The sequence below is a fragment of the Mugil cephalus genome, chromosome 19 (genome assembly GCF_022458985.1).
Source record: "Mugil cephalus isolate CIBA_MC_2020 chromosome 19, CIBA_Mcephalus_1.1, whole genome shotgun sequence".
Taxonomy (NCBI): Eukaryota; Metazoa; Chordata; class Actinopteri; order Mugiliformes; family Mugilidae; genus Mugil; species Mugil cephalus.
Window position 1 is genome coordinate 7217530 of NC_061788.1, and position 25653 is coordinate 7243182.

Consider the following 25653-nt stretch of genomic DNA (forward strand, 5'->3'; position numbering starts at 1 on the left):
GCGCCACTTCCGGCTGATTTATACGGTATAGAGCGCCCCTATGGGTTGGATGGCGTTACTACAAGATGGGTATTAAACATGATATCATAATGACCTATAAGGAAGGACCGCTCCAGCTTTTTCCATTTGATTTAGTGCTCAGAAGGACAAATAAACTAGGAAACTTCTTAAGAAAGATAAGTGCAATTTAAGATAATATAAGATAAGGCTTTTTTCAACCAACAATGGGGAATTTCTCATTGTTAACGGCAGCAGGGATATTCAGCAGTGTACATAGTGCACATATGGGTGGACTAAGGAATAAAATATAAGGATATGAAAAAATATATTACAAACAAACAAATAAGTAAGTAGCAGGGATATGGAATAAGGAAAATCTGTATGCTTATATATATATTTATAAATATATGTATATATTCACACATCTACCATTCAGAAGGAAGGATGCAGACAGTGCAAAATAGCAGGTATAAAAATATATGTGTATGTACATGTAGTCACATAGAGAACAGTAGTGGTGAGGAGGATTATTGCACATTAACCTGTATGTAGAGTCTGACAGCAGAGGGGGGAGGGAGGACTGGCGGCACAGCTCCTTCGCACAGCGTGGGTGAAGACTGGTAAGTCTTGGGTTGTGTTCTGTGCAGCAAATACGGGAACATAAGTCTGAGGTTTATAACACTTCTCGTCTTTATTTTTTGTGCAACAATTAAAAAAAGACACACTTATCATGAAACAGGAGCAAAACTATAGCAGAAAGATGTAATTCAGAAACTCAAAGCAAATTGCACATCTCATTGTTCTTCATAAATATTTGACAAGAATAGTTCTGACTTTGAACCTATTACAGTTTTAACTTAGTGTCTTTATTTATAGTTAAATTTTACCATTCAGAATCAGAAATCTTAATATCATAGTTTGAGACTGTTATTTATAGATTTATTTATATTATATACTGAGGGTCATGCTGTTCCACACTGTATCATCACAAGGTTTCATGATTTAGATACAGAATCTGTATCTCAGATGATCACTTATAGGTGAACATTTATGAGACTTTTTTTTTAATTTTATTTATTTATTTATTTATTCAGTTTTGAGGATGATGCTCAAGAGTGTTTCACTCACTGGTCTCACGGGTTAAAATCTATAAATTGCTGTGGTTCTTCAATCTTAAAGAGCTGAGAGGAGTTTGAGGAACCACCAGATGTCACTGTGGTGCTGAAGTGGTGGGGAACACAGTGTCCTCTATGTGAGAGGCCCTTTCAAGACAAAATGTTCTGTGGAAACAAATCAGTTCCCTGCCACACTTATTTTTGCCACTGAACAGCAGCAGAACAAACAGTGCAGACGTGCAAAAGACTGAATGCAGAGAGTCCCCATTTAGAGTAATTCTGCAGATCTACCAGAGGATTCAAACAGCCATCTCTTTAAGATCCTGTCACAATTCGCCAGATCACAACCGTAATTAGAGTCTTTAGCTGTGATTCTGGACACGTGAAGTCTGACTCGTCCTTCGAGAACATCTTTGTTCCTGTAAAGCCGTCCTTCAGACTGCTGATACTGATACTGAGACTGAGGGAAACAGATCATGTTAGTGAGAAGCATATCAGTTTGGATGTAGCCACTCTCTAACTCGCTAATTTTTCTGTTCTCCATTGTCTGATTGAAACTCTGTGCAATTTTCACAACAAACATCTTTGAGAGACATTACAGACAGCTTAGGAGGCCAGTCATTAGAACAGCAAGTGTGTGTTATTTTTTGTTTTGCAGGATACAGCTTTACTGAAAGCGTGGAGAATCACAGCGGAGGTGATGCTGAAAGGCAGATGGATCCAGGTCATATCTGCCCTGAGAGAATAACACAGAGAATTTAAAGCACCTGTTCACTTCACACTGCATTTGCATTTGCATTTGTAATCTGAGCAGACAATGACTGCAACTATAATTTAAAATAACAGTCTTGTTTGGGCTCAGTGTTTGTCAGCTGTACCCAGGAACCTTGAACTATTCTCTAAATGCATGAAAATAGATGAACAGAAAACAGTTTTCCTGCTCAACATCTTTCCACGTGTATTGCAGTTAGAGTGTGTCCCCCTTGTTCTTTCTTTTTATTCATGGTTCTTAAGGGTGTTTCATTTGTGTTTAATTAAGCTACTGTGACTGAATAATTTCTGTTCCGGATCATTAAAATCTAAGTCTAAGCTGAAATGAATACTACCAGTTATAAGGCCATGTGGAACAATACAGTGTTAAGTCACATTACATTATTTGTCTAAATTGTATATAGTCTTTTTTTCTCGCTAAGTTAACTTTTATTTAATGTTATATAGCGCTCTGTTACCCCAGATGAAATTCCTGTGTACATTGTACATGTGGCCAAAAAAGTGATTCTGATTCTGGTTCTCATAAAGCGCCCCTAAAGCTATCACCCCAGATTTGCTGGATAGGCCTATTCTTTCATTAAAAATTATATATACACACACGCAAAGTACCTACAAACCTAGTTTGTGGCCTGCATACAGCCCAATTTGATCTCTCATAATTGCAATTTGGGCGTTTTACTGTCTCCTGGGTGTCAGTGTTGTGCTCTGCCCATGCACTTCTCTTGATAAAACAGTGAACAAATGAGGAAGAGCGCTTCTTTTCATGGAAAAATTGCAGTCTTACATGTAATTTTTTGCAAATTCTTTCTGCGGACTATATTAAACCCTCTGACAGGCTGTATGTTTGACACCTGTGACCTACAGCAACATGGAGCACGATAGAGTTGATGATGAGTTCAGTCGCAACAACTCAAACAGCTGCAAAATAAAAGCACACTCTGACAGCCAGGAAACCAGTGTAGGCTTGGGGAAAATTTAATAGATAATGAATTAAATAAATAAATAACGTGCAAGCCGGTGTGCATATTATTTATTTGTTTAATTATCTTTTTTTTTTTTTTTTAATTATTTTATTTTATTTTAGTCGTATTTTGAAGTACTTCCGGGTCGGTGTGACCTTTCCACTAATCCCCGCCCATCGCGCCGCGTCCGCCATCCTTCTCTCTCGGCTCCGGGAGCAGGACAGACCCCTCCAGGACACCAACATGCTGTCAGTTCGCGTCGCAGCGGCTCTTGCCCGCACCCTTCCTCGCAGGGCCGGCTTTGTAAGCAACTCCAACTTATTTGTGTGCTGGTTTTTGTTAACGTCGGTCGAAAAAAAAGCGGAATATATTCACATATACACACAGAAAAAAAGCGGTGCGGTGACTGTGCGCGCACACACACGTCTTTGCTCCCGAGGACACCGGGCCCTTCACTTTGCTAATTCAGATAACGGTTGTAAACGCGTTCAGAAAATCCTATTAAATCACGGATAAAATATTGATTTACTACCCGACATTTGTGTTGCACTGTTAGCTAACTGTCGTTGACTGGACGTGGCTAATGTGCAGCAATGACGGGTGTAATTTGGTACTGAAGGTCAGGTTGTTGCTAGCTTTAACTGCAAATGCTCTCACAGGCTGGATTAGCAGTTCATTTTAACACAATACCGCGAGACAAAGCAGATTATATCTACATATTGTTTATTTTACTTCTGTATCCATCTTATGCATTTAGTTTAATAAATGTTTAGGCTGTCCTACGACTGATAGACTGACCTGGGGCCCTTTGTTTAAACGCTTCCTATGTTTGACAGTATGGCTGCTAATTTACAATATTATTGCTTGTGGAGGTTGCTCATGCATACTTAATTTTCTCCATATCATTAGTATGTATTAGTACTAGCTTAATTTTTCTCCATATGATTAGTACCATCTTAATATTTAACCTTTACAGCTATGTTTATATGAAAGAGTCTAATAACATTTATAGCTGTTGTGGTTGTTACAGAAAACGCAAATGATACCTTAATGACTTAATATGTATGAGACTGTAAACATCAGTACCTGTAAATGTAATATGTTAAATTTTAATATTATTGTGCATCAAGTGAGAAAGATAATTTCTTAGTAACATTTTTGTCTTTATTTTTCCTTGATATTGATATATGTATATGATATTGATATTGTTAAATTAAATTAAATATTTTTTCATCTCTTTTTCATCCTCTTTGTGATGCAAATCTAATGTTAATACATGAAACACGTATATTAAAGTCAAACTTAACTTTTAAAAATAATTATTCCAGCAGAAGCCTTAAAATGAAAACAAAATGGAGCCAATACCTCTCTAAAAACAGCTTGGCCATACTAAATGAGTATTAATCTGACTTCCTTATCATTTCTCATTGTTGTATAGGTTTCTAAGAATGTTGCTGCAGCATGTGTAGGAGCCAAGAATCTCCACACCAGCAGCTCATGGCTGCAGAAAACAGGTCAGTTTTTCAGGAAACTTGTCTTTGGAAACATTTTCACTCAGCACGGTATCAAATGTCAGGGAGTTTATCTGGTGGTCCTTGTTTAATAAACACATTTCTCACATTTCAGGCACTGCCGAGGTATCTTCCATTCTGGAGGAGAAGATCATGGGAGCTGATACCAGCGCTGATTTGGAGGAGACCGGACGCGTGCTGTCCATTGGTGACGGTATTGCCAGAGTGTACGGTCTCAGGAACGTGCAGGCTGAGGAGATGGTGGAGTTCTCTTCCGGTCTGAAGGTGAGGATATAAACTATTCATACTCGCCTTTTACTAAAGTTAAAGGTCACTGGAAAATGAATGAAAACTAATAAAGAAAAGGAACCAATATAAGTTACTCGTTGCAATAGGATCCAATAGGATCATTTAAGTAAAGAGAGGGACATGTCAAAAATAATTATGTGATAAGAGCAGGTGGCGCCATTCTCATGTATTCTCCTGTATGTGTGTTTTCTTATTTTAGGGTATGTCCCTGAACTTGGAGCCCGACAACGTTGGTGTTGTCGTGTTCGGTAATGACAAGCTGATCAAGGAGGGCGACATCGTCAAAAGAACAGGTGCTATTGTGGACGTGCCTGTCGGTGAAGAGCTCCTGGGCCGTGTCGTCGATGCCCTGGGAAATGCCATCGATGGAAAGGTACCTAGTTTGTCTCTCATTGTTCCTTTTACTCTTATATCACCCCCAAAGGATATTGTATTATCACAAGTGGAAAAATTAGTGCAATGGACAGTTATTTCTTTATCCATAGCTTTCTCTATAAGTTTCTTTATTGAACCAAACTCGGTTTACAATCACATACGACGAAGAAAAGCAGCAAATCTTGAGATTTTAAATATTTAATATAATTGTTTGATAGCACTAATGATTTTTTCTTTTTCTTCTCTCCACAGGGCCCCCTTGGCTCCAAGATTCGCAGGCGTGTGGGTCTGAAGGCCCCTGGTATCATCCCTCGTATCTCTGTGAGGGAGCCCATGCAGACTGGCATCAAAGCTGTGGACAGTTTGGTCCCCATCGGCCGTGGACAGCGTGAGCTCATCATTGGAGACAGGCAGACTGGGTAAGAGGGCTCTGCTCAAAGAGAATAGTTTAGCACATGGCAGCGTCTGATGCCATTTCCAGGGCCTTTGAAGCGCTGTTACTGAAGCAGATGTTCTAACGCTAAAGACAAGTGGGACAAATATTTGTTTAAATGATAAAATCTAAAGATTATGTGTCGCAAAAAGGGATTTATCAACACATAAATCCATGACGAATGCAACAAAGGAAGTATGAAAAGTGCGCTGAGTCTTTAAATCTGTATTGCAGAAAAACCGCCATTGCCATCGACACGATCATCAACCAGAAACGCTTCAACGAAGGAACCGACGAGAAGAAGAAGCTGTACTGCATCTACGTCGCCATCGGTCAGAAGAGATCCACAGTGGCTCAGCTGGTTAAGAGGCTGACTGATGCCGATGCCATGAAGTACACCATCGTGGTGTCTGCCACCGCCTCTGATGCTGCTCCACTGCAGTACCTGGCTCCCTACTCTGGCTGCTCCATGGGAGAGTACTTCAGAGACAACGGCAAGCACGCCCTGATCATCTACGACGATCTGTCCAAGCAGGCGAGTTTCATTTATTTTGATGTGTTTATGGTTTTATCAACACTGGGGATCTAAGTTGCTTTAAATGGTTTAGTTTGGAGATGATGTCCACTCAAGTGGTGACCTCCAGGACTTAAAAAAGGTGTTAAACTGCAGTTCCTTGTATGGCCACTAATAGACCTCCATGTTTAAAATGAACTGAACTAAAAGTGTAGAGACAAACTGAGGGACATCGATGGGAGCCACCAGCTTTACATACAGATTCTACTCTAACCGTGCTCGTTGCTTTCCTGCAGGCTGTCGCCTATCGTCAGATGTCCCTGCTGCTCCGTCGTCCCCCCGGTCGTGAGGCCTACCCAGGAGACGTCTTCTACTTGCATTCCCGTCTGCTGGAGAGAGCTGCCAAGATGAACGACAACTTCGGCGGCGGCTCCCTCACAGCCCTCCCCGTTATCGAGACACAGGCTGGTGATGTGTCGGCCTACATTCCAACTAACGTCATCTCCATCACTGACGGACAGGTGAGCCTGTGACCTCTCGTTGCATCATCTTTATTAAAGTCTAGGGCCAGTTATTAAATGTTTTTTTTTTCTCCTCCAGATCTTCTTGGAGACTGAGCTGTTCTACAAGGGTATTCGCCCAGCCATCAACGTTGGCCTGTCTGTGTCACGTGTCGGATCTGCTGCCCAGACCAGGGCCATGAAGCAGGTTAGTAATCTCCCAGCTCTTACCACGCTTAAAAAAAAAAAAAAAAAAATCTTCCATTACAACTTACTAACAATTCCTGTCCTCCATCCACCAGGTGGCTGGTACCATGAAGCTGGAGCTGGCCCAGTACCGTGAGGTGGCTGCCTTCGCTCAGTTTGGTTCTGATTTGGATGCTGCCACTCAGCAGCTTCTGAACCGTGGTGTTCGTCTCACTGAGCTTCTGAAGCAGGGACAGTACTGTGAGTGATGGCTTTTTTTTTGTTTTGTTTTGTTTCACCACTTTCAGCATAATGTGTACGCTCTCGTCTTACTTTCTACTTTCATCTTTCAGCTCCCATGGCTATTGAGGAACAGGTCACAGTCATCTATGCAGGTGTGAGGGGACACTTGGACAAAATGGAGCCAAGCAAGATCACCAAGTTCGAGAAGGCGTTCCTGCAGCACATCCTCAGCCAGCACCAAGACCTGCTGTCTGCTATTAGGTATGTTAAAAGGAAATCTTTTAATTTTTAGCAACATTTTTAATGTATGGGAATTATTTATAACAAATCTGTTCTTGGTTACAGGGCTGACGGCAAAATCTCAGAGGCATCTGATGCTAAGCTCAAGCAGATTGTGTTGAATTTCCTCTCCAGCTTCGAGTAAAGTGATACTTTTTGGTCCTCTTGTTGTCATGTTTGCATAGTGCAGCGTCAGTTATACTTTCTATGAACTTAAAAGAAAAAAGAAATTCAAGTGGCACTTGATCTTTAATGTACAGATGGTCCCTCAACAGAGAATAAAATATTCCGACTGAATGTCTTTGACTCTTTTTGTATGTGCTGTTGGTTAGCACACAGGGACTAGTGCACATAATGCACTGCTGCTGTTAAATTGTCTTTTCCTGTTGGGCTAGTTTCAAATGACACTTTGTTAGTGATAGAAGTGCTAGCTTTTTTGAATCTTATACCTCCTAAGTGAAAAATGCAAAGCTAGTTAATGCTAATATTAGAGGAAAAGAGATGTGAATAGACTTTATTTAAAACTTCCAATACTCTAAAGAAAAGTGTGTTTTTAATTTTTGATTGTTTTCTTGTTTTTGGTTGCAGTAGCTGATGCATCCTTAGTTAAACTCTTTGAACACTGATGTCCAGGAATCAAAGATGCTTCCTCAATCTCAAGGAGAAAAGTAGATTTGTGTGACTCACCAATTTTTGCCTGTAAATCAAGTATGGAGTCGCCTAATCAGTATTCTAATTGCTTCTCATCTGTTTAAAGATGGAAAAATAATCAAATCAGCCACACTACACTGCCCTCTGCTGGTCAGGAGGAGCAACTAACATCCCCAAATCAAAGAAAATGCTTTAATGTGATGAGGGTACAGGCAAGTTGAAATACATTTAACTGGAAAGATTAAACATGTATTAAAACATTTGGACACCTTGTTAAATTCAAAATATTCTTTATTGTTCAATGTGAATCAAAACATCTTAAGCAGTGAAATTAATCGTGTAATTAATGTGATTGTACAGCCCTGTAGTACATGAAGTAGTGACAAGAACAAACATGAACACGGGTCAAGTGTGCACAGTAGACATTTTCACGCTAACTGAAGTCAAGGTGCAGAGGAAATATTAAACAATGAACAAGTTAAGTGGCAGAGTGTTCACAGTGCAGTCGACAACATCAGAAAACAGAAGATTTGTGTTAAAGGAATAGTGATTACTAGTGGGACAAACTAAAAGAAAACATGCATGTGTTATTTAAATTAAATAAATAATAAAATAATGAACACATTAAAAGTACTAATTACACCCAGTACTGTTTGGTGTGCACTGCAGGTCTGTGGTGTTTATGTTTGGGTACATGATTCTGTTTGACATAGCAGGGGTCATAGTAATCCCACTCCAGGGCCGAGGCCAGCACGCCGTTAGAGAGGCCGTCGCTGTCTGCAGACAGAATCCGCAGGGAGACGCCTGCAAGGAATCATATTTCACAAGGAATCCACTTTACATTCATATTGTATGTAGGTTATTCTGTAAATATTCACATTAAGTTGTGTTGAAAGTTTGCACACAGAAAGAAAAAGCTGTTTAATACCCACTTCTTCTTTCCAGGCTACTCAAACGATAGGTTTTTAGGTCTTTATTGGCAAACACTGCAGTGAATGCAACTTTATTATGCAGGACAGATTTATTTATAGCTTTTAGATAAAACATTTTGGCTGACTGAGTAACTTTTTGGTCTGTTCTCTTGGCAGTTTCTGGACTATAATTACATCTCCCTATGTATTTCTGTACAAAGGAGCAGAGTGGAATGAATCAAGGTGATCTCATTTAGGAATAATACATTTTTAGATAGATTGCATATACGGAGGGTGCCAGTAACGGTTTGTACAAATTAATGCATTTCTCTTTATGTATTTTTTTTCATTGAAAAAGCAAAGTTTGATGTACAACTCTTGGGGAACAAAATCACTCTTTATATGCAATTAACCTGCCAGATTTCATTCTGCGACTAAATATTATTATTAGCAGTAAATCTGCTCATTAACTCAAACAACAGAAAAAATGTCCATCTTAACTTTTCTGAAAAAATATACTTAAATATCCTTTTTTTAATCTCACCAAGAGTCGAAAACCACAAATCATCACATTTGAGAAGCTCCAACTCGAGAGTTTGTGACATGTGTAATCGGTGATCACCATTAGCCATCATCACAAAGCAGAATCATTCATTTTCCTTAAAGATGAGAGTCTTTGTGAAAGATCATATTGCATCAACCTTCTATTGGAAGTTAAAGCACTTCTCCCAGTATGAGATTAGTGCAGGGCCATCGTTAATGTGATTTACATTGATTACAGTGCAGCTTAAAGGAGGCTGAAGTACCTGCACTGGCTCCGAAGTCGCTGTCCAGTCCAGGTCCCACTGCGGACGTGTTCAGGCAGGACGTCTCTGAAGGCGGGCCGGCGTACTCGCACTCCATGTCCACTTTGTCAAACGCGTGCACTGCAACAGCTGGGTTCACATCTGTCAGCATCTCGTAGGTGCTGCTCCTGCGAACGTGACCCAGGAGTTCCGTCTCCTGCTGTGGACAAGGGGACACATATGTACAGGCATCACACTTTGAGTTAAGTCTTGACTTTTGCTATTCAATAATTAAAGGAAGGGTTCAAGTACTGTATTATCTGATCTGAAGATAAAAGTGCTCATCTCACTACAATCATGCAGCAAATTGTGACAATCAGGCCTCTGCTGACCTCACCAGAAAACAGCCAACAGCACCATCTAGTGGACAGAGACAAGACTGCCAAAACAGCCTATAAATAAATCTAAATAATATGGTAAAGTGATATAAAGTCAAAAGAAATTAACGAAAGACGTGACATTTTGCATTTCACGGTATTAAGCCAAAATATTTTTGGATTTTTATTCATGGTTCATAGCAAAAAGACCCCTTTATTTTGAGCCTGACCTCGAGGGGCCCTCAAAAATCCAAAATTGTCGTGTCAAAATTGACTTAAGGAGTTTTCTTTATTTAAAATTGAACTTTTTCTGATAGTCTAATGTGAAAATATGCAACAATGGAGAAAATCTCACCTGGAATTTAGCTTAGATCTATATTTTGAGTTTCTAGTTTAGGAATTTGACCCTGGCTTTATTGACATGAAGGCTTCTCAGTATGTTTTTGTTCTAACATTCACGGTGTTGTACAGATCTTTAACAGTTTATCACCAAAAATGATGCCCTCCTTCAGTACTTGGTTACTGATCACTCACCATAGGAGAGTTTGGTGGGACGAGGTTTATTCTGATTTCAGCCTCCGAGTCGCTGGACTGCGGCAGAACCGGTGCACTTTTACACCATCTGGCCTTGCTGGTGGCGGTGCAGGTCCGTGAGTCGGATGGCAGGTCGAACCTGGGGCTGAAACCAGCCGCAGAGGACGCGGCCCGGATGGAGCTCGGCGCCCTCAGGGATCCCGATCTGGTGGCCCCATCCGGCCTCAGGAGTCGGATCCTGTGACCCTCCTCCCCGGCCCTCTCCCTGGACGAAGCCCTGGAAGAGGTGACCGGCTGCGGCAGGACGGGATCCGACAGAGACATAAACGCTCTCCTCGCGTCCTGCAGCGGGGGGAAGGCCACGTCGGACACTCGGTGCAGAGTGGACCGCAGAAGCATCTCCTCCGCGTCCTCCAGCTTCTGCCTGCTGTTCCTCTTTGACAGGACCAGCAGCTTGTAGCCCAGGAAGAAGCAGTTCAACAGCAGCAGGATGACCACACAGGGGATTAGCAGGAGGACGACTAAAGTCAGATTTGTCACGGGGTAACCTTCAGTCGGATTTGAGGGTGTGTTCTGACCTATTTGCGACATTTCATCCCTGAGCACATAGCGGGCGACTTTTAGAGAATACTTGATCTCCGTTGAGATTTCACCGTGTCTCTCTGCGCACAGGTGGTTTGGCGTCCCAATCAATGTGGATCACTTTGGGTTTGAAAGCATTTTTTACTGTCAAGCATCATTCTTGTAAACGTGCGTGCGGTCACCAAACGTAAAACGCCGCCTCTCCTCACTCTCGCCTCCATCTTGGCAGAGGAATACTGTCAGTATTGGAGTGAGGGTGGAAAGATGGTGGAAAGATGAGACGGCAGCCATATAAATTACAGATCAACAGGTGTGTCTTATTGCTTGCAGCACGATTAAGGTTGTCGTAGCAACCTCTATCCGCTAGGTGGCAGCAGGTCACTCATATCGCTGCAGAGATGAGCTGAATTTCGTCAATGACTCATAGTTCATTGAGGCTTTTTGGCAATGCACTTATTTATCACAAAGAACAATGGATACAGATCTTGTTTTTTATCTTTATTTTTCATGCTTTCAAATATATCAGGTAATAATAGTAATAATTGTAATAATAATAATAATAATACACCAGGTGGCTCATTGCAGAGTAAATACAAACATTTCAAATAATTCAATAGAACATTTGACAGATGAATCTCTCTTAGAGACAATGTTGTTTTGCATTTTGCACACAAAGTAGATCGTTGTACACAAGTACATTTCGCTATTGTAATAAATCAATGCAAAAGATCAGTCATATGAACACCATATAACTATAGTAATATGTATTTTTTTTTTCTTCACATGTTTCCATTCAGGCTTAAGGAAGTCTATACAGACTCGAATAGCACACTGATATCCTGCCATATAGGTTTGCAAGTATAACAGTACAGGTAAGCTTTTCACTCAAGAGAAAGGCTGTTGAGTCAATGGACGCCCTCAGATACCAAAGACCCCATTCACCAGTTCCGAACTCGGCTGTTGTGCATCGTCGCGCCGAACGCACACAGAAAACCTCCTCCAGTCCCGTCTGGACTACAACTCACTTATACAGCGATGCTTGCCATCACCCAAACACCCGAAAGAGGCTGTGGTTGGTTGTGATATTAGCACCTCGGGCAAGGCCGTGTTTGTGAATTTCTAAGAGCGTAACACACACACACGCGCGGTGAAGCTGAGGAATGAAGCAGGCTAGCACTGGGCCAGGCTGTGCTTGATGATCTCCCGGGACTGTGGTGGGATCCTGTCGGGGAAGAGCACCTGGAACTCCACCACCAAGTCGCCGCGCTGGCTCGGGCTCTTGGGCATGGGCAGACCCTCGCCCCTCAGCCGCCGGATGGCGCCGGGTTTGATGACGTCGCTGCACGGCAGAGGCATCATCCGGTTGTCAAGTGTTGGGACGTTAACTGTGAAGCCACAAAGAGCCTGGAAGACAGAAATGAGAGGGGAAGGTTAGTCCTGCACACCTGTTTCATAAGGCTACCTGAGCGGCTTCATAACGGCCTGAATGAAGCGCTTTAAATGTGTCAAGTTACACAACGGATAAATATAGAAAGCCTGCATTACTGTCAGCATAAAGACCTTCCACGTTATGCAACGAGCGCGGTGTTACAGATGTTATGATCGCTGCTCTATTTGCTGCCTCCGCGTGGGAGTGAAGCGTTTCAGTGACTGGAGGGAGTCACAGGAAGATGGAGGAGCTCTTTGAAAATGTCAGCCTCTGTGACTGCTAATCTGCGCGTGGGCAGCTGGAAGTGAGAGCCGCGGCCGGAGCGAGCCAAAAAAAAAAAAAAAAAAAGCTGTCTGCGAAGTCTGCAGCGAGCCCGGCCTAGCTGAGAGGGAGCGGGGAAGAGAGCGAAAGTGTGATTCGTGGGGGCAGTCGGTGTGCCGAGGCTAAATTTAGCTCCCGCTCTCTCTCGCTCTCGCTCTCACTCTGCAGGGGCTGGTGAGGTAACGGAGGCGTTGGCAGGCTGCTGCTGCTGCTGCGGTTCTGTTTGTGGGGGTCTGTCAGCCCATTTTACGCTGTGAGACTCAGATGCCCAGAACAGAACATCGCGTTCTGCCTTTACTACAATGAAAGCCCTCCTTGTATTTAGTGCGTATTCTGATTAATGTCTTATTAATAATTAATTTTCTTAACAGATTTGTTTCTGTTACGTAAAAGAAACAAGCTGGTGGATGGTTTTTGGTCTTTCTCTGAGTAGGTGTAAGTGGTTATATCTAAACCAGTCACAGGTTTCATTATACAACACTTCTTTATGACTGCTAGAGATGCTCACCTCTTTAAGGGTGATCTTGGCCGTGTAGACGAGGTTGGAGCCCTCTCTTCTGTACTGAGGATGCTCCTTGTCCCTGAGGATGAAGGTGATGTCCGCCGGGGTGTTGTTGGGCGTCTCGTCGCCCTCCCTGGGGAAGGTGATCTTCGTCCCTGCCTTCCAGCCCTTCTTCACCACCACGTTCAGCACCTTCTCCTCGGACCGCAGGCTGCGGCCGTCCGAGTTGAGCCGGCTGCGGGTGATCTTCACGTGCTTCGTGCAGCCGTGCATCACCTCCTCCAGGGTCACCAGCAGGTCGTGCACCACGGCGTCGCCCTGCAGCCGCCGCTGGCCTCTCCTCAGGCCGCCCTCGTGGCCGGCGGACCCGCCCATGTCCCTGAAGGTGAACTTCCTGAAGGGGTTGAAGAGGTCCTCGTCGCTGTCAAAGTCGCTGCCGAAGTAGATGTCGAAGTGGTCGGAGCCGTGGAATGAGGACGAGAAGGTGTTGTGGGGGTCGCTGTGGAAGTTGTTGCGGAATATGTTGCCCTGGTTCACCAGTGACATCCCGTTTTTAAGGCCTGAGAAAGAGACAGACAACAGACAGAGATGAGTTAAATTGCAGAGGAACTTCACGAATCTTCCATTCATTGCTAAATTTAATCCCCCGTTTCCTTAAAAGTCTTGTACTTCTCTCTGAATAATTTATCAGCATCACAGCTGTCATGCTGCACATGCTGAGCAGAATTAACAAGGGAGTTTTAGTCATCATTACCAAGCCTCGTTGATGGCATGAATAGTTAATGAACCCACCTACAGTGTTTAGTCAGATGCCAGTTACTATTTAGGACATTTGAGTGAAATCACAGCCTCTCACCTTCTTCTCCAAACTGGTCGTATATGACCCTCTTCTTGGGGTCGGTCAAGATCTCGTAGGCCTCCGCGATCTCCTTGAACTTGTCCTCCGCGTCGGCATCGCTGTTCTTGTCCGGGTGGAACTTGAGAGCCATCTTCCTGTAGGCCTTCTTGATCTCGTCTTCATTGGATTCAGGGGTGACGCCGAGGACTTTGTAGAAGTCCTTGCCTGCGGGTTTGATGGACAGACAGGGCGTGTCCGGCTCCGACTTGACGCTCTCCTGTAGAAACACAAACATACATTTAGACCATTTATTCAAATGTCAAAAACATGTGTAATGCATTAAAGGAACGCTGCAGCAGACTCTTGTTTTAGACTTGCTGATGCACGAGACGCGTTCCACACCAACTCTATTAACATGCATGAAAATCAGCCTCCAGCAAAGACTCTCTCAGTGGGAAAACACCCTTATCTCCGTGCTGCTGAGCAACAAACTATCCGTGCATTTCATAGGCTGAGGCAGAGCACAACGTGAAAGAAAGAGGGGGAAGATTCCCCCCCCAACAACTGACTGAGATTCTTCACAGCGATTGGCTGAAGTCGAATCGTCTTTTTTTTTTTTTTTTGCATAATGAATCCAGTGCACGAAAAAAACGAGACGATCTGAATTATTTTAAAAAATAAAATAAAATAATAAAACTTTCTTAAAATGTACTTACCGCCGAAGACGATGATCCGGAGCTGTCTCCCCTGTGCATGACTCGCACTTTGCACTTGACATTGACATTTTTGTGCTTCACGCCGAACTGAGTCCAGATGAGAACCATGGTGGAAAAAAGTTAAGTGGTTGTGGGGCTACGTGTCGCTGTCCGGTGGCGCTGGTGCTGAAATCGCTGCGCTTCGTCCTTGTCTGAGCTTCTCCTCGGCTGCTCTCTTAAATACCGCCGCGGCAGCTCCTTTACTATCCGCTCACCCTCCCACGCAGCGTGACCGAGCTTTCCCCGGGCCCGCCCATTTCCTGACGCGCGGCAGGGGATGCCGGTGTCCTCAGCCTGCGAGCCGAGAAGCCATTGGCGCTCCGGCGATGATCTCTCGGATGTTGCAGCCTCCTTCTCCATCTCTAGACTTGCTTCCGGAGTTCTTGGAGTCAGTCACGACATGGTACATGGCGTCCTGTTTCTTTTTTTTTTTCTTGTCTTTTTTTTCACAGACAGAGCAGAAAAAGTACGATGATAAAAAAAAAAAGAGAAGAAAATAGATAAATAAATAAAAGTAGCTGTCTGCGCTGACAGACTCCAGACAGTCAGCTGCTCAGTGAAGGACCCCCTGTCCTCAAACGGCTTCCTATGTTCAGTCTGTGCATTTGAACAGGAGCCCGCTTAATTAAAGCTGTGGATGAGAGGACTCTGTGTTCTTTATTTCGGTGGGTGTTTGGGACAATTTAAGAACAGCTATTAGATGGTACCCTATAATTATGTCCTGTTAACCATCTTACACTGGATCGTGCTGTGCATTTGCGATACATACATGTAAACATGTTACATTCAAAGTAAAAAATCCTGCGGGGAAAATTCAACTCAAAATGTACTGAATATGCACCGATCAGGCATAACATTATGACCACCTTCCAGAATGGTGTTAGTGGGGGCCTTTGGGTGCTATGGGTTGAAGGGACAGATACTTGATCAGTTTGGGATCTAGTGAATTTAGAGGCCAGGTCAACATCTTGTGTGGATTTTTAGTTGTTTCTAAACTGATTTTATGTCTGTGTCAGGCTGCTGGGGGTGACTGCTGCCATCAAGGAGTGTCATCTACGAGGTGGTGCCTGGTCTGGTCTAGGTGGATGTCTTAACGAAACAAATGCCAGGTCCAGAGTTTCCCAGCAGAACACTGAATAGTCACAAAATGTTATCTACTTCTCCTGTCACCGGTTTTAATGTTATGGCTGCATTACAACAACCTAAAGATTTTGTTTCATTTATGAGGTTTTCAGTGCATTTTCACTTCCAATGGGACTTTTTATTGTTGCTTATATAAACCAAAGGAGGCGAACAATGATTCCATAACTACAGCCTCTGTCCTCAGATGACTGTCTGTGCACATTCTCTGCAGTGGAACAGTAGCCCACTCACTCTGAAGATTGACACTGTGAATTTTGGATGAGATAAAAATCATACATTTGAGTTTTTCTGACCGTGTCAACAAACAATGAAAATGCACTCGCTTTGTAAAAGTGGAATTTAAGGCTGAGAGGTTGTTTTGGTTTGTTTGAGTGGCATTTTCAGTGCATTTTATTTATTTATTTAGTTCTGATGAGATTATATGACAGTCATGTATATGGATTTACATTAAGTGAAGGATGAAAACAATGAATTACATTTAACTGCAGCCCCTGTCCTCAGACGACTCGGAGCTGCTGTCTGCACAGACAGACTCTAGACACCGCCGCTCGGCGATGGAGCCTCTGTCCTCAGATGGCTCTTTGTGTTCATCCTCTGTATTTGCACAGGAGCCCACTCCTTCTGAAGATTAAAGCTGTGGAGGAGAGGACTGCGTGTTCCTGATTCCAGTGGGCGTGTAGGACTATTCAAGAGTAGCTATTTGAAGTACCCAATCATCACGCCCTGCTCTTTATAAGGACATGAACATAAACTGGTTTCTTTAGTCCAGTTATGTGGAAACAACAGTATTCGGATCATTTTCTTTATAACAATACTGACACAAGATTGTAAAGCTACTGAAGGGAAATGACACTTAGTAGGATTCTTCTTCTTAATAATGAGGGAAGGAAAACTGTTCTCAAATCATAGTTTGGGTGATGATGAAATAAGTAACACTACTCTCAGTAACTGATACTAACATTCTTCAATCTGAGTGTCGACGATGAGGACGAAACTATTAGTATTGACTGCTGCTACTTTTGTTAGAGATCAAGATTAAAGATTTCAATATGTATTGTTATCGACGAGGATGGGATTTGAACCCATGCGTGCAGAGCACAATGGATTAGCAGTCCATCGCCTTAACCACTCGGCCACCTCGTCGCATAAAGGAGTTCAATGGAAGGAAATATTGCTACTTTTAACCACTTTACCTGTTTGGGATAAATAAAAATATTATGAGAAATCATCTGCACAGAGAGCTATAAATATATATATGCCAACATTTTCTGTATTAACCTAGTGACACATCTGCAGGTATTAATAAAAGTCCTTAGTTATACAATCCATCAATTATCCCCTTTGTCTGATATAAACTCAGAAACGCTTCATAAGTCCACTTCACCCATCAGAGTCCAGGTTTATTTCGGTACTGGAGTTTAGCTTTAGGTCAGTGCAGTAGTCATTGAGTGGCTCCAGCGCACAAAAGATTGTGCAGGTGTTCATGAAAGTGCATCCACCCACGTAGCTCTGCTCAACAATTATGCGTGGCGCTACAGACAGTCAATTTAAACCAATGCAAATGGATCGCTTATTGTGCAACAACAAACAGCTGTGGAGGAAAATGGCAGCGTCGCGTTATGTAACTGAATGTGTTAAAAAAATAAAAATAGTAACTTGTGAATATTCTAGATATCACCTCATAGGTTTGTTGGTTGTGTAAGGATTGAGATCGTTGATGTTGAATCCATTATAGCAAAGGACAGCTAAGAAAATACAACTCACCTCTGGCTTTAAGTTTAATTGAGCTGTTATTTTACAGAGTTTAAAATACATATGAGCTCTGTAATTGTTCTGAATTTGGTAATGGTTATCACCACTCTCACAAAATAAGAAATACCCATTAACTTTGGCCATTAAAAGGAAGATCTAAAAGGTGTTTCAAATAAATTATAATAATATCTGACAAAACCCTACTACAAAATATGGTCACTACATTAAAAGGTCAATCTTTAGATTAAATATGTCAAGACTCCCACTTCCATGCCATTATTTTTTTTAATTCCCATTGAAGAAGAGCCAGGATTTCTATTTGTAGAACATACTACAGGATTACGACACAGCCGAGTGCAGCCATGGATATGGAAGTCAGTGTCACTGGGAGCGTACATACATGGCCCTGCTTCCTCCTCTGTGATGCTTCACGCATCCAATGGGAGGATGGAGATTCCTGGGGATTCTCCTTTCGTCTTACAGGAAACGTAGACATATTTGGTTTGAATATGTGGAGCCAGGAGCGTCATGTCACAGGCTGCGGAGTGAATCAGAAAAAGTCGGCAGCCATTCTTCCTGCCAACAGGAACAGTTTCACACATGACTCTCTATCTCCTTCCCTCTCTCGTTCTCTTCCTGACAGAAACACATAACGAGTTGCCTGTCAGTCTCAGAGATAATCACGCTAATTAAAGCCCGAGCTGCTTTGACACTCTCATTGTTGGGTGGTGAGAAGGCGGACAGCTTACCATACAGCCCAGTGTTCTTGCGATGTTGATGCTGTTCTCCCATCTTCAGTAGTAGCTGAAATGAAAGGCCACTAGTTGTTTGATTACAGCTACTATTGAAGACAGAGACAGACGTGGGTTTTTTTTCTGACCGCATTTACATAATTTTGTACCTTTAACATGTTTACTTTTATATACTGTAGTTTATCTTGTCTTACTATATTTTGTTTATTTAGTAGTTTGCAAAATCTTATTATATATTATATATCTTATGTGGTATGTGGTATGGTATCGTATTGTTGCTTATGTTATCACATTTAATGTTATGTTGTGTTATCATATTTCATAGTATCATATCATATATCGTATGTTACATTTCATCAAGTTATCATAATGTATCGCATCGTATAGTATGGTATGGTATCGTATGGTATCATATCGTATGTTATGTTACGTTACATTCAGTTATCGTATCGTATCGTATCGTATCGTATCATATCGTATCGTAACGTATTGTATCGTATGGTATCGTATTGTATCACATCATATCGTATCGTATCGTACCGTATCACGATATCGTATCCTATCGTATCGTATCGTATCATATCGTATCGTATTGTATCGTAACGTATCGTATCGTATCGTATCGTATCGTATCGTATCACATCATATCGTATCGTATCGTATCGTACCGTATCACATGATATCGTATCGTATCGTACCAGATGGTATGGTATCATATCGTACGTTACATTATGTTATGTTTCATTAAGCTATCATATTGTATCGTATAGTATCGCATGGTATGGTATGGTATGGTATGATGTGGTATGGTATAGTATGGTATGGTGTGGTATGGTGTGGTATGGTATGGTGTGGTAGTGTATGGTATGGTATGGTACGGTATGGTGTGGTGTGGTATGGTATGGTATGGTGTGGTAGTGTATGGTGTGGTATGGTATGGTATGGTATGGTGTGGTGTGTGAATGGGTAGATGTATCTGTGATTGTAAAATGTATAAAAAAGCAATACCAAGACCATGGTATGGTATGGTATGGTGTGGTGTGGTGTGGTATGGTATGGTATGGTATGGTATGGTATGGTGTGGTATGGTGTGGTATGGTATGGTGTGGTAGTGTATGGTATGGTATGGTACGGTATGGTGTGGTGTGGTATGGTATGGTATGGTGTGGTAGTGTATGGTGTGGTATGGTATGGTATGGTGTGGTATGGTATGGTATGGTATGGTGTGGTATGGTGTGGTATGGTATGGTATGGTATAGTATGGTATGGTGTGTGAATGGGTAGCTGTGTCTGTGATTGTAAAATGTATAAAAAAGCAAGACGTGGTAGTGCATGGTATAGTGTGGTATGGTGTGGTGTGGTGTGGTGTGGTATGGTATGGTGTGGTATGTTATGATATGGTATAGTATGGTATGGTATGGTATGGTATGGTATGGTGTGGTATGGTGTGGTATGGTATGGTATGGTATAGTATGGTATGGTGTGTGAATGGGTAGCTGTGTCTGTGATTGTAAAATGTATAAAAAAGCAAGGTGTGGTAGTGTATGGTATGGTGTGGTATGGTATGGTATGGTATGATATGGTATGGTATGGTATGGTGTGGTATGGTATGGTATGATATGGTATGGTATGGTATGGTGTGGTATGGTATGGTATGATATGGTATGGTATGGTATGGTGTGGTATGGTATGGTATGGTGTGGTATGGTGTGGTATGGTACGGTATGGTGTGGTATGATATGGTGTGGTATGAGAAGCTAACTGCTGTGGACTCTTCCGTCCCCTGTAATGTTTATGCCGCCTGCAGGGCACAGTAATTAGGCTGCCGAGAGAACACTGCACTTGCACAGGGGAAGTGACACCACCCTCATTTCACATCATCCCACCGCCAACACTTATCCTGTCCTTCAAAGATCACCAGATGAATCGGAACATGTGCGAAAGGCCACAAAAAAAAAAAAAAAAAAGCCACTGAATGAGGCCAGTATTTATTCCATCCTGCAGCAGATCATAGAAAATATTACTGGATGTGTTTTGGAAAGTTCCCCTCTGTATTCCACTCAGAGTTTAAAAACAATTAGTTTTGAGCCCGTAGGGGCAAAACCAAGAAATGTACATTAGTCATTAAATGGAAAACACAGTCATAACAAGTGAGATTTTATAACCAAGGGAAAAAAAGAAAAAAAAAAGAGAGAGAGACGTTCCCATTTGCAAGATCGTCCCCTTCTCCCGTCTCACACCTTGTCCCCACAATGTACTGCAGCACCCACACATGTCTGGGAGTGTGACTGACTGTTATGTGTCGTTCTGGCTAGACTGAAGCCATGTGCCTTGGTGCACCAGATACACAGACAGGCAGATGGCAAATTTGACTAACACATAAAGATGTACACATTAATGCAGACACTGACCCAGAAAAGCATTTGGATGTTACATAAGATGACACCTCAGCTCATCTTTTGCAGAGATTGAAATCTTGCTGGTTGAGGAAAAAAAATAAGAAAGACTGCACTTGAAAGAAGAAATCAAGACATATAACGCCTGAAGAGAAAACTGTAAGGCATAAAAGAAAAGCAGAAATCAATAAGCACAAATGGGTTTATAAAAAAAAACAAAAACGAGTTAAACTTAGGGATGAGGCACAGATGAAGACACAAAGCGGGGGAGACAATGGAACAGATTGGAGTGCAGAAGGCAGTGATGGATTGTGCCTGGCAGTGGAGAAGGTGTTTTTGCTGGGGGAGCACTTTATGAAATCTCCCCTGCAGCTCACTGTCTGCTCTGATGAGATGCTCTGCTGCATTAAAAATGTGTTTACTTCCACCACCCCTCCGCGCCCCTAATGCTTGCTGTGTAGCTCTTGTATATAAAAAAGCAACACAACAAAAATCTCTTTGTTTCCAGTGTAAAACATTTAGTAAAATGTGGCACACAAGAGATCTCCCTCTGTGTTTATAGATGTACACACAGTGGTTACACTGCAGTATTCCTTGTTATATGCTGCCCTCTGCTGGCTAGAAGAAATATTGCAATTTAAGACACAATGGGCCATACAACCATATTACCATTCTAATATAGAGGAAATACCAACATTTTACATCGCCATATTGTTTTTACAGTTACATTCCTGTATTCCTGTTTCACCGGAGCAGCTCTCCACCACCAGCTGGACATTTGGTCCCCCGCCCTCCTTCAGCGGGGCCTCTTCTTGGCTGCAGGTCCGCTGACAGCTCCGAGCCTTCTCCGGAGCCTTTAATCGTCTCCAGTAGCGCCGATTCTCCTCGGGGTAGGAGACCACAGACAGGGGCAGTCTGCAGATGGCCGGGATCTCAGAGGAAACGAGGAGGAAGATGAGAGCCGACAGGCAGAAAGGCCACGTGCAGGCCGGTAATGCAAGCTGAAAGGGGGATGTCAGAGGAGAGGAGAGCATGACATGGGATGTGAGAGACTTCTGGGGGTTCGGATGATGCTTATCGAGTTTGACTCGGAAGTTTCTAACTTACCACGGACATCAGACGCGAGGCTGCGGAAGTCATATAGGCACAGAAAAGCGCTGGGGAGAAATATTTAACTAAAACCTTCTGTGGAGGTATTTCGAGAAATACATCATGCCCACGAGTCTTACCACACATTATAGCCAGCAGATGTGTTTGCCATGTTAAAACATAGAAGACCCCTCCTACGGCGATGCAGGATAGAGCGCTGTTATATCCCCACAGCCCGGCGTAAATATCCCTGTGAGGAGCAGCCAGAGCGAGTCCTGCAGCACCACCACACCACAGAAGAACAGTAACAACCCACATGAACAACTGTGAATTTGGTGCAACATACTGTACGTTACATCAGATATAGGACACACAACGCTGTGCATATTCCTGCGCAAATTGGTTGCCTTTTACCGGTAACCGCGCCAGCAGCGGAACCCAACATGGCATGGAAACAGATCGCTGGCGAGCAGAGCAGCAGGGCCAGAAGGACGAGGCCTCCCGTCCAAGGGCTGTCGCAGCCGTACACCTGGCCAACGCCAACTGGCACGGACAGGAATAGCTGCAAAAAGGGGAAGTCACCACTTAGTTACACCGTAAATAACTGGCACATTTAATCAATTAAGATGACGCGAATCAGAAATGGCGGACAGTTCACCTGAGGAATCTTGACGCTTTGAATGGTGTCATTTAAAGGAGGCAGATGGTTGTTTGGTTTGATGTCCACCTGAAGGAAAGGTGCAAGAAAAGTACATTTCATCTTGATGTTTGCACGTGTGTTAAGAGCATCCGTGATGTGTGTGTAGCAACGCTGCAATCTACCTGTGGGAAGTACGGATGAGTAGCTCCCGTGGCTGCAATGTGCAAACACACCAAAATATTAAAGGGCAGGGTGAATATCGGGAGGTCCCATTTGCTGGAAACTGAGGACAAAGCACTCGAGACCACTGGGCTGAGAAGAGAGGCAGGAAACGAATTACAAATTATGGGATTTTAACGCCAAAAACACCACCTGATCTTTATAAACCCCTCACCTAAACTGTCAAATGAAAGCTTAGATACATGAATTTATGTATGGGACTGATAACAATTCAAACTGACTCAAGACGCTTTAAAGAATCCAGAGCCAGAAACTACAAGAGCAAATACTGAGGCAAAAAATGGTGAGAAAATAACTCCTCCTCCTTTCAGTCTGGAAGTGGCACCAAAGAGGACAACAGGAGAGAAGCTAAAGGAAGCAAAGCTGACGCATTCATGCATCTGGTATCCATCACAGGGCTAACACAAAGGGACAAACAACCATTCACACTCACATGTGCACCTACAGCCAATTCAGAATCACCAATTAATCCAATAAGCGCGTCTTTGGAGTGTGGGAGGAGGAAGCAGCAGCGCCCGGAGAAAACCCACGCACTCATTCACTCTAAATGATAGACGCTAAATGGTTAACACCGTAATAAGCAGTAGGTTTTCATCATCGTCATCATCATCTCTCCTCAGTTTGAGCCAGGTGTTTAGTTGCACAACATTGGTTCTTAAAACAAAACATGAAAACAGCACAAGCTGTTGACCTTGCCTCCTAATCCACTAGATCCCAAACTGATCAAATATCTCTGATGAGTCTGACGATGATGATGATGATGATGTCTGATGAGTCACAACTGTTTTGGAGGCACAAGGGAGACCTACACAATATTAGGAAGGTGGTCATAATGTTATGCAGTGCAGTACAGTGCAACATTTGGTAACATCCCTTCCTGACTTTGTCTTTTCTCTGATTGCTGCAAACGAATCGTTAGAAGGGAACACTTACCACAACATGGACATGAACACATTTGGCAGTAAAAGCCACCAGTACCAGTTTCCTTTGGTAGAGAATACAGCCGTCACCATGCCGACCAGCGTCCCGTTGTAGCCATGTAATCCCGCCGCTATGGCCTCCCTGAGGGGAACGTGACAGATGTAGCTCACGCATTGATGTTGGTAACTCGTTACTTAGCAACGCGTTACTTTAATCTGACTACTTTTTTTATTAGTAACAAATAATCAAACGCGTTACTATTTCCAAACCAGTAACCAGATTAAAGTTACTTATCCAAGTTTCTGTGCGTTGCAATTTTATGTTATATTTTGACCTCGGTGTGACGTCGTCTCGAGTGACGTCACGTATGCGACAAGCATATAGATCTGCGACAAGTCACGTTTTCAGCGTGAGAACAACTCAACTCAAAAACCATTGGTAAAACCATGCAGCTGCACAAACGTAAACAACAATGGAGACAGGAGCGAGGTGAGCATTTTCGGAGGCGGAAGTACCACCACTGGAGTAGCGATTAGAGGCGCAGCGTTAAAGATGAAGGGTCTCAGGTTTGTCTCCCCGAGAGAAAAGACAAACAAACAAACGCAGACGTTTCTAAGTCGAGGCTTTGAGGCAAAACCGCAAAACAGGTTGGACAGGCATTATGTTGTAGAGAAAATCCTGATTATATATATATATATATTTAAATAAAAACTTGTATCTTATATATTTTTATTTTTGAAGTAATAATTACTTTTTCAAGGTAACTGTGGCAACACTGAGCTGGCATGAGTCCAAAACTGTTTAAGGAGAAACAAGCTGTGAAAATAGTAGTGTAAAAGCTGAAAAAGAAAGAAAGAAAAAGTGTAGCACAGGGGATGATAAGGGACACATGCAGAGTTGAGGGATGTTTTTTTTACAGTGAAGTCAAATAAGGACACGGCGATGCCGTTCTGACCTGTTTTGTCCCAGCAGCATCGCAGACACGGTGGAGACCAGGGTTCCCAGCAGACCATTCACAGCCCACCAAGGGTTCTGCAGGAAAAGGCCGGCCGCGATGAGGAGCCCGCTGAGGGGGTTGTTCACAAACATGACCTGGGCCACCCCTCGAAAAAGGCTGTCCAGGAGTTTGATTACCACGGCCTGTTCTGCCATAGAGGTCAGTCATGATTCCCAAGGGTGGAACATCAGACAACACGGAGTACTATATTCATCCATTTATTCGGAGCAACACTTACTTTTCACCCACTCTCCGCACAGTCGCATGTCCCCGGTGAAAAGCCCCTTAGTTCTGCAGAGGTAGCAACGAGCTGGAGCTTCTTCTTCTTCTTCTTCTTCTTGTGCGGGCTGGGTAATGTCGTTCATGTTTGCTGTCGTGTATGAAACATGGCAAAGGATTCAAAAACATGTTTTGTGTAAATAACTGGCACCCTCAGATGGTTCAGTTAGGAGCAACTTTATTCGCAACAATTATAACGTTACATTATTTCATGCTAGCAGTTGATAGCATGTTTCTGGGTTGTCCATGAATGCACCATCCCAGAAATGATGTGCCTAAGCTAGTGATTCTATGGAGTGAGTTCACTTTGATGCCGCATTAAATGCTTGAACACAGACTGAAACTATATACATGCTGCGCAGAGGATTACTGCAAAGACTCATGACGGCTTGACTTTTTATGTTTCCGCGCTCACGTTAGCCTCTCTGAGCTGCCAGCACAGCACGGCGCTATAGACTCTTTTAGAGTTTTTATACTTCCAAAAGAGTTCTGGTTGCTGCTCGACAAAACAAACGTACAAAGCCCCTTATCGCTTTCATCAGTTTGATATTATTCCAGCAT

General features: G+C 42.9%; 4 protein-coding genes and 1 non-coding gene across 7 annotated transcripts; 1 reads left to right on the forward strand and 4 right to left on the reverse strand.

Moving 5' to 3' along the window:
• Nucleotides 1-2994: 2994 nt before the first annotated feature.
• atp5fa1 (ATP synthase F1 subunit alpha) lies at nucleotides 2995-7495 on the forward strand. The gene is made up of 11 exons (XM_047570357.1): nucleotides 2995-3151; nucleotides 4287-4362; nucleotides 4475-4644; nucleotides 4868-5041; nucleotides 5296-5462; nucleotides 5711-6011; nucleotides 6287-6511; nucleotides 6591-6698; nucleotides 6793-6937; nucleotides 7030-7180; nucleotides 7265-7495. Exons 1-11 carry the CDS (start codon nucleotides 3092-3094, stop codon nucleotides 7341-7343), a joined length of 1656 nt encoding a protein of 551 aa, XP_047426313.1. The 5' UTR covers nucleotides 2995-3091; the 3' UTR covers nucleotides 7344-7495.
• Nucleotides 7349-11197, reverse strand: hwa (huluwa). Its single transcript, XM_047570358.1, has 3 exons — nucleotides 10457-11197; nucleotides 9567-9765; nucleotides 7349-8653 (listed from the first exon to the last, which is right to left on the reverse strand). The coding sequence occupies exons 1-3, from the start codon at nucleotides 11045-11047 to the stop codon at nucleotides 8487-8489; spliced, it is 957 nt and encodes a 318-aa protein (XP_047426314.1). The 5' UTR covers nucleotides 11048-11197; the 3' UTR covers nucleotides 7349-8486.
• A 326-nt stretch (nucleotides 11198-11523) lies between these two features.
• On the reverse strand, nucleotides 11524-15086 carry zgc:122979 (uncharacterized protein LOC641576 homolog). Its single transcript, XM_047569540.1, has 4 exons — nucleotides 14845-15086; nucleotides 14147-14405; nucleotides 13297-13850; nucleotides 11524-12442 (listed from the first exon to the last, which is right to left on the reverse strand). The coding sequence occupies exons 1-4, from the start codon at nucleotides 14950-14952 to the stop codon at nucleotides 12209-12211; spliced, it is 1155 nt and encodes a 384-aa protein (XP_047425496.1). The 5' UTR covers nucleotides 14953-15086; the 3' UTR covers nucleotides 11524-12208.
• Nucleotides 15087-17087: 2001 nt separating this feature from the next.
• Nucleotides 17088-17169, reverse strand: trnas-gcu. The gene has a single exon. It is a non-coding gene; the product is annotated as a tRNA-Ser (tRNA).
• A 3333-nt stretch (nucleotides 17170-20502) lies between these two features.
• LOC124996478 (urea transporter 2-like) lies at nucleotides 20503-25267 on the reverse strand. 3 transcript variants are annotated; one of them, XM_047569537.1, is made up of 9 exons: nucleotides 25052-25264; nucleotides 24772-24961; nucleotides 23829-23957; nucleotides 22838-22967; nucleotides 22674-22742; nucleotides 22430-22577; nucleotides 22156-22290; nucleotides 22034-22083; nucleotides 20503-21927 (listed from the first exon to the last, which is right to left on the reverse strand). In XM_047569537.1, the coding sequence occupies exons 1-9, from the start codon at nucleotides 25176-25178 to the stop codon at nucleotides 21625-21627; spliced, it is 1281 nt and encodes a 426-aa protein (XP_047425493.1). In that variant the 5' UTR covers nucleotides 25179-25264; the 3' UTR covers nucleotides 20503-21624. The 3 variants fall into 3 exon arrangements, with proteins under 3 accessions (XP_047425493.1, XP_047425492.1, XP_047425494.1); XM_047569536.1 differs by having other exon boundaries at nucleotides 22034-22290; nucleotides 25052-25267; XM_047569538.1 differs by having other exon boundaries at nucleotides 22034-22290; nucleotides 24772-24956; nucleotides 25052-25141.
• Between the last annotated feature and the right edge of the window lie 386 nt (nucleotides 25268-25653).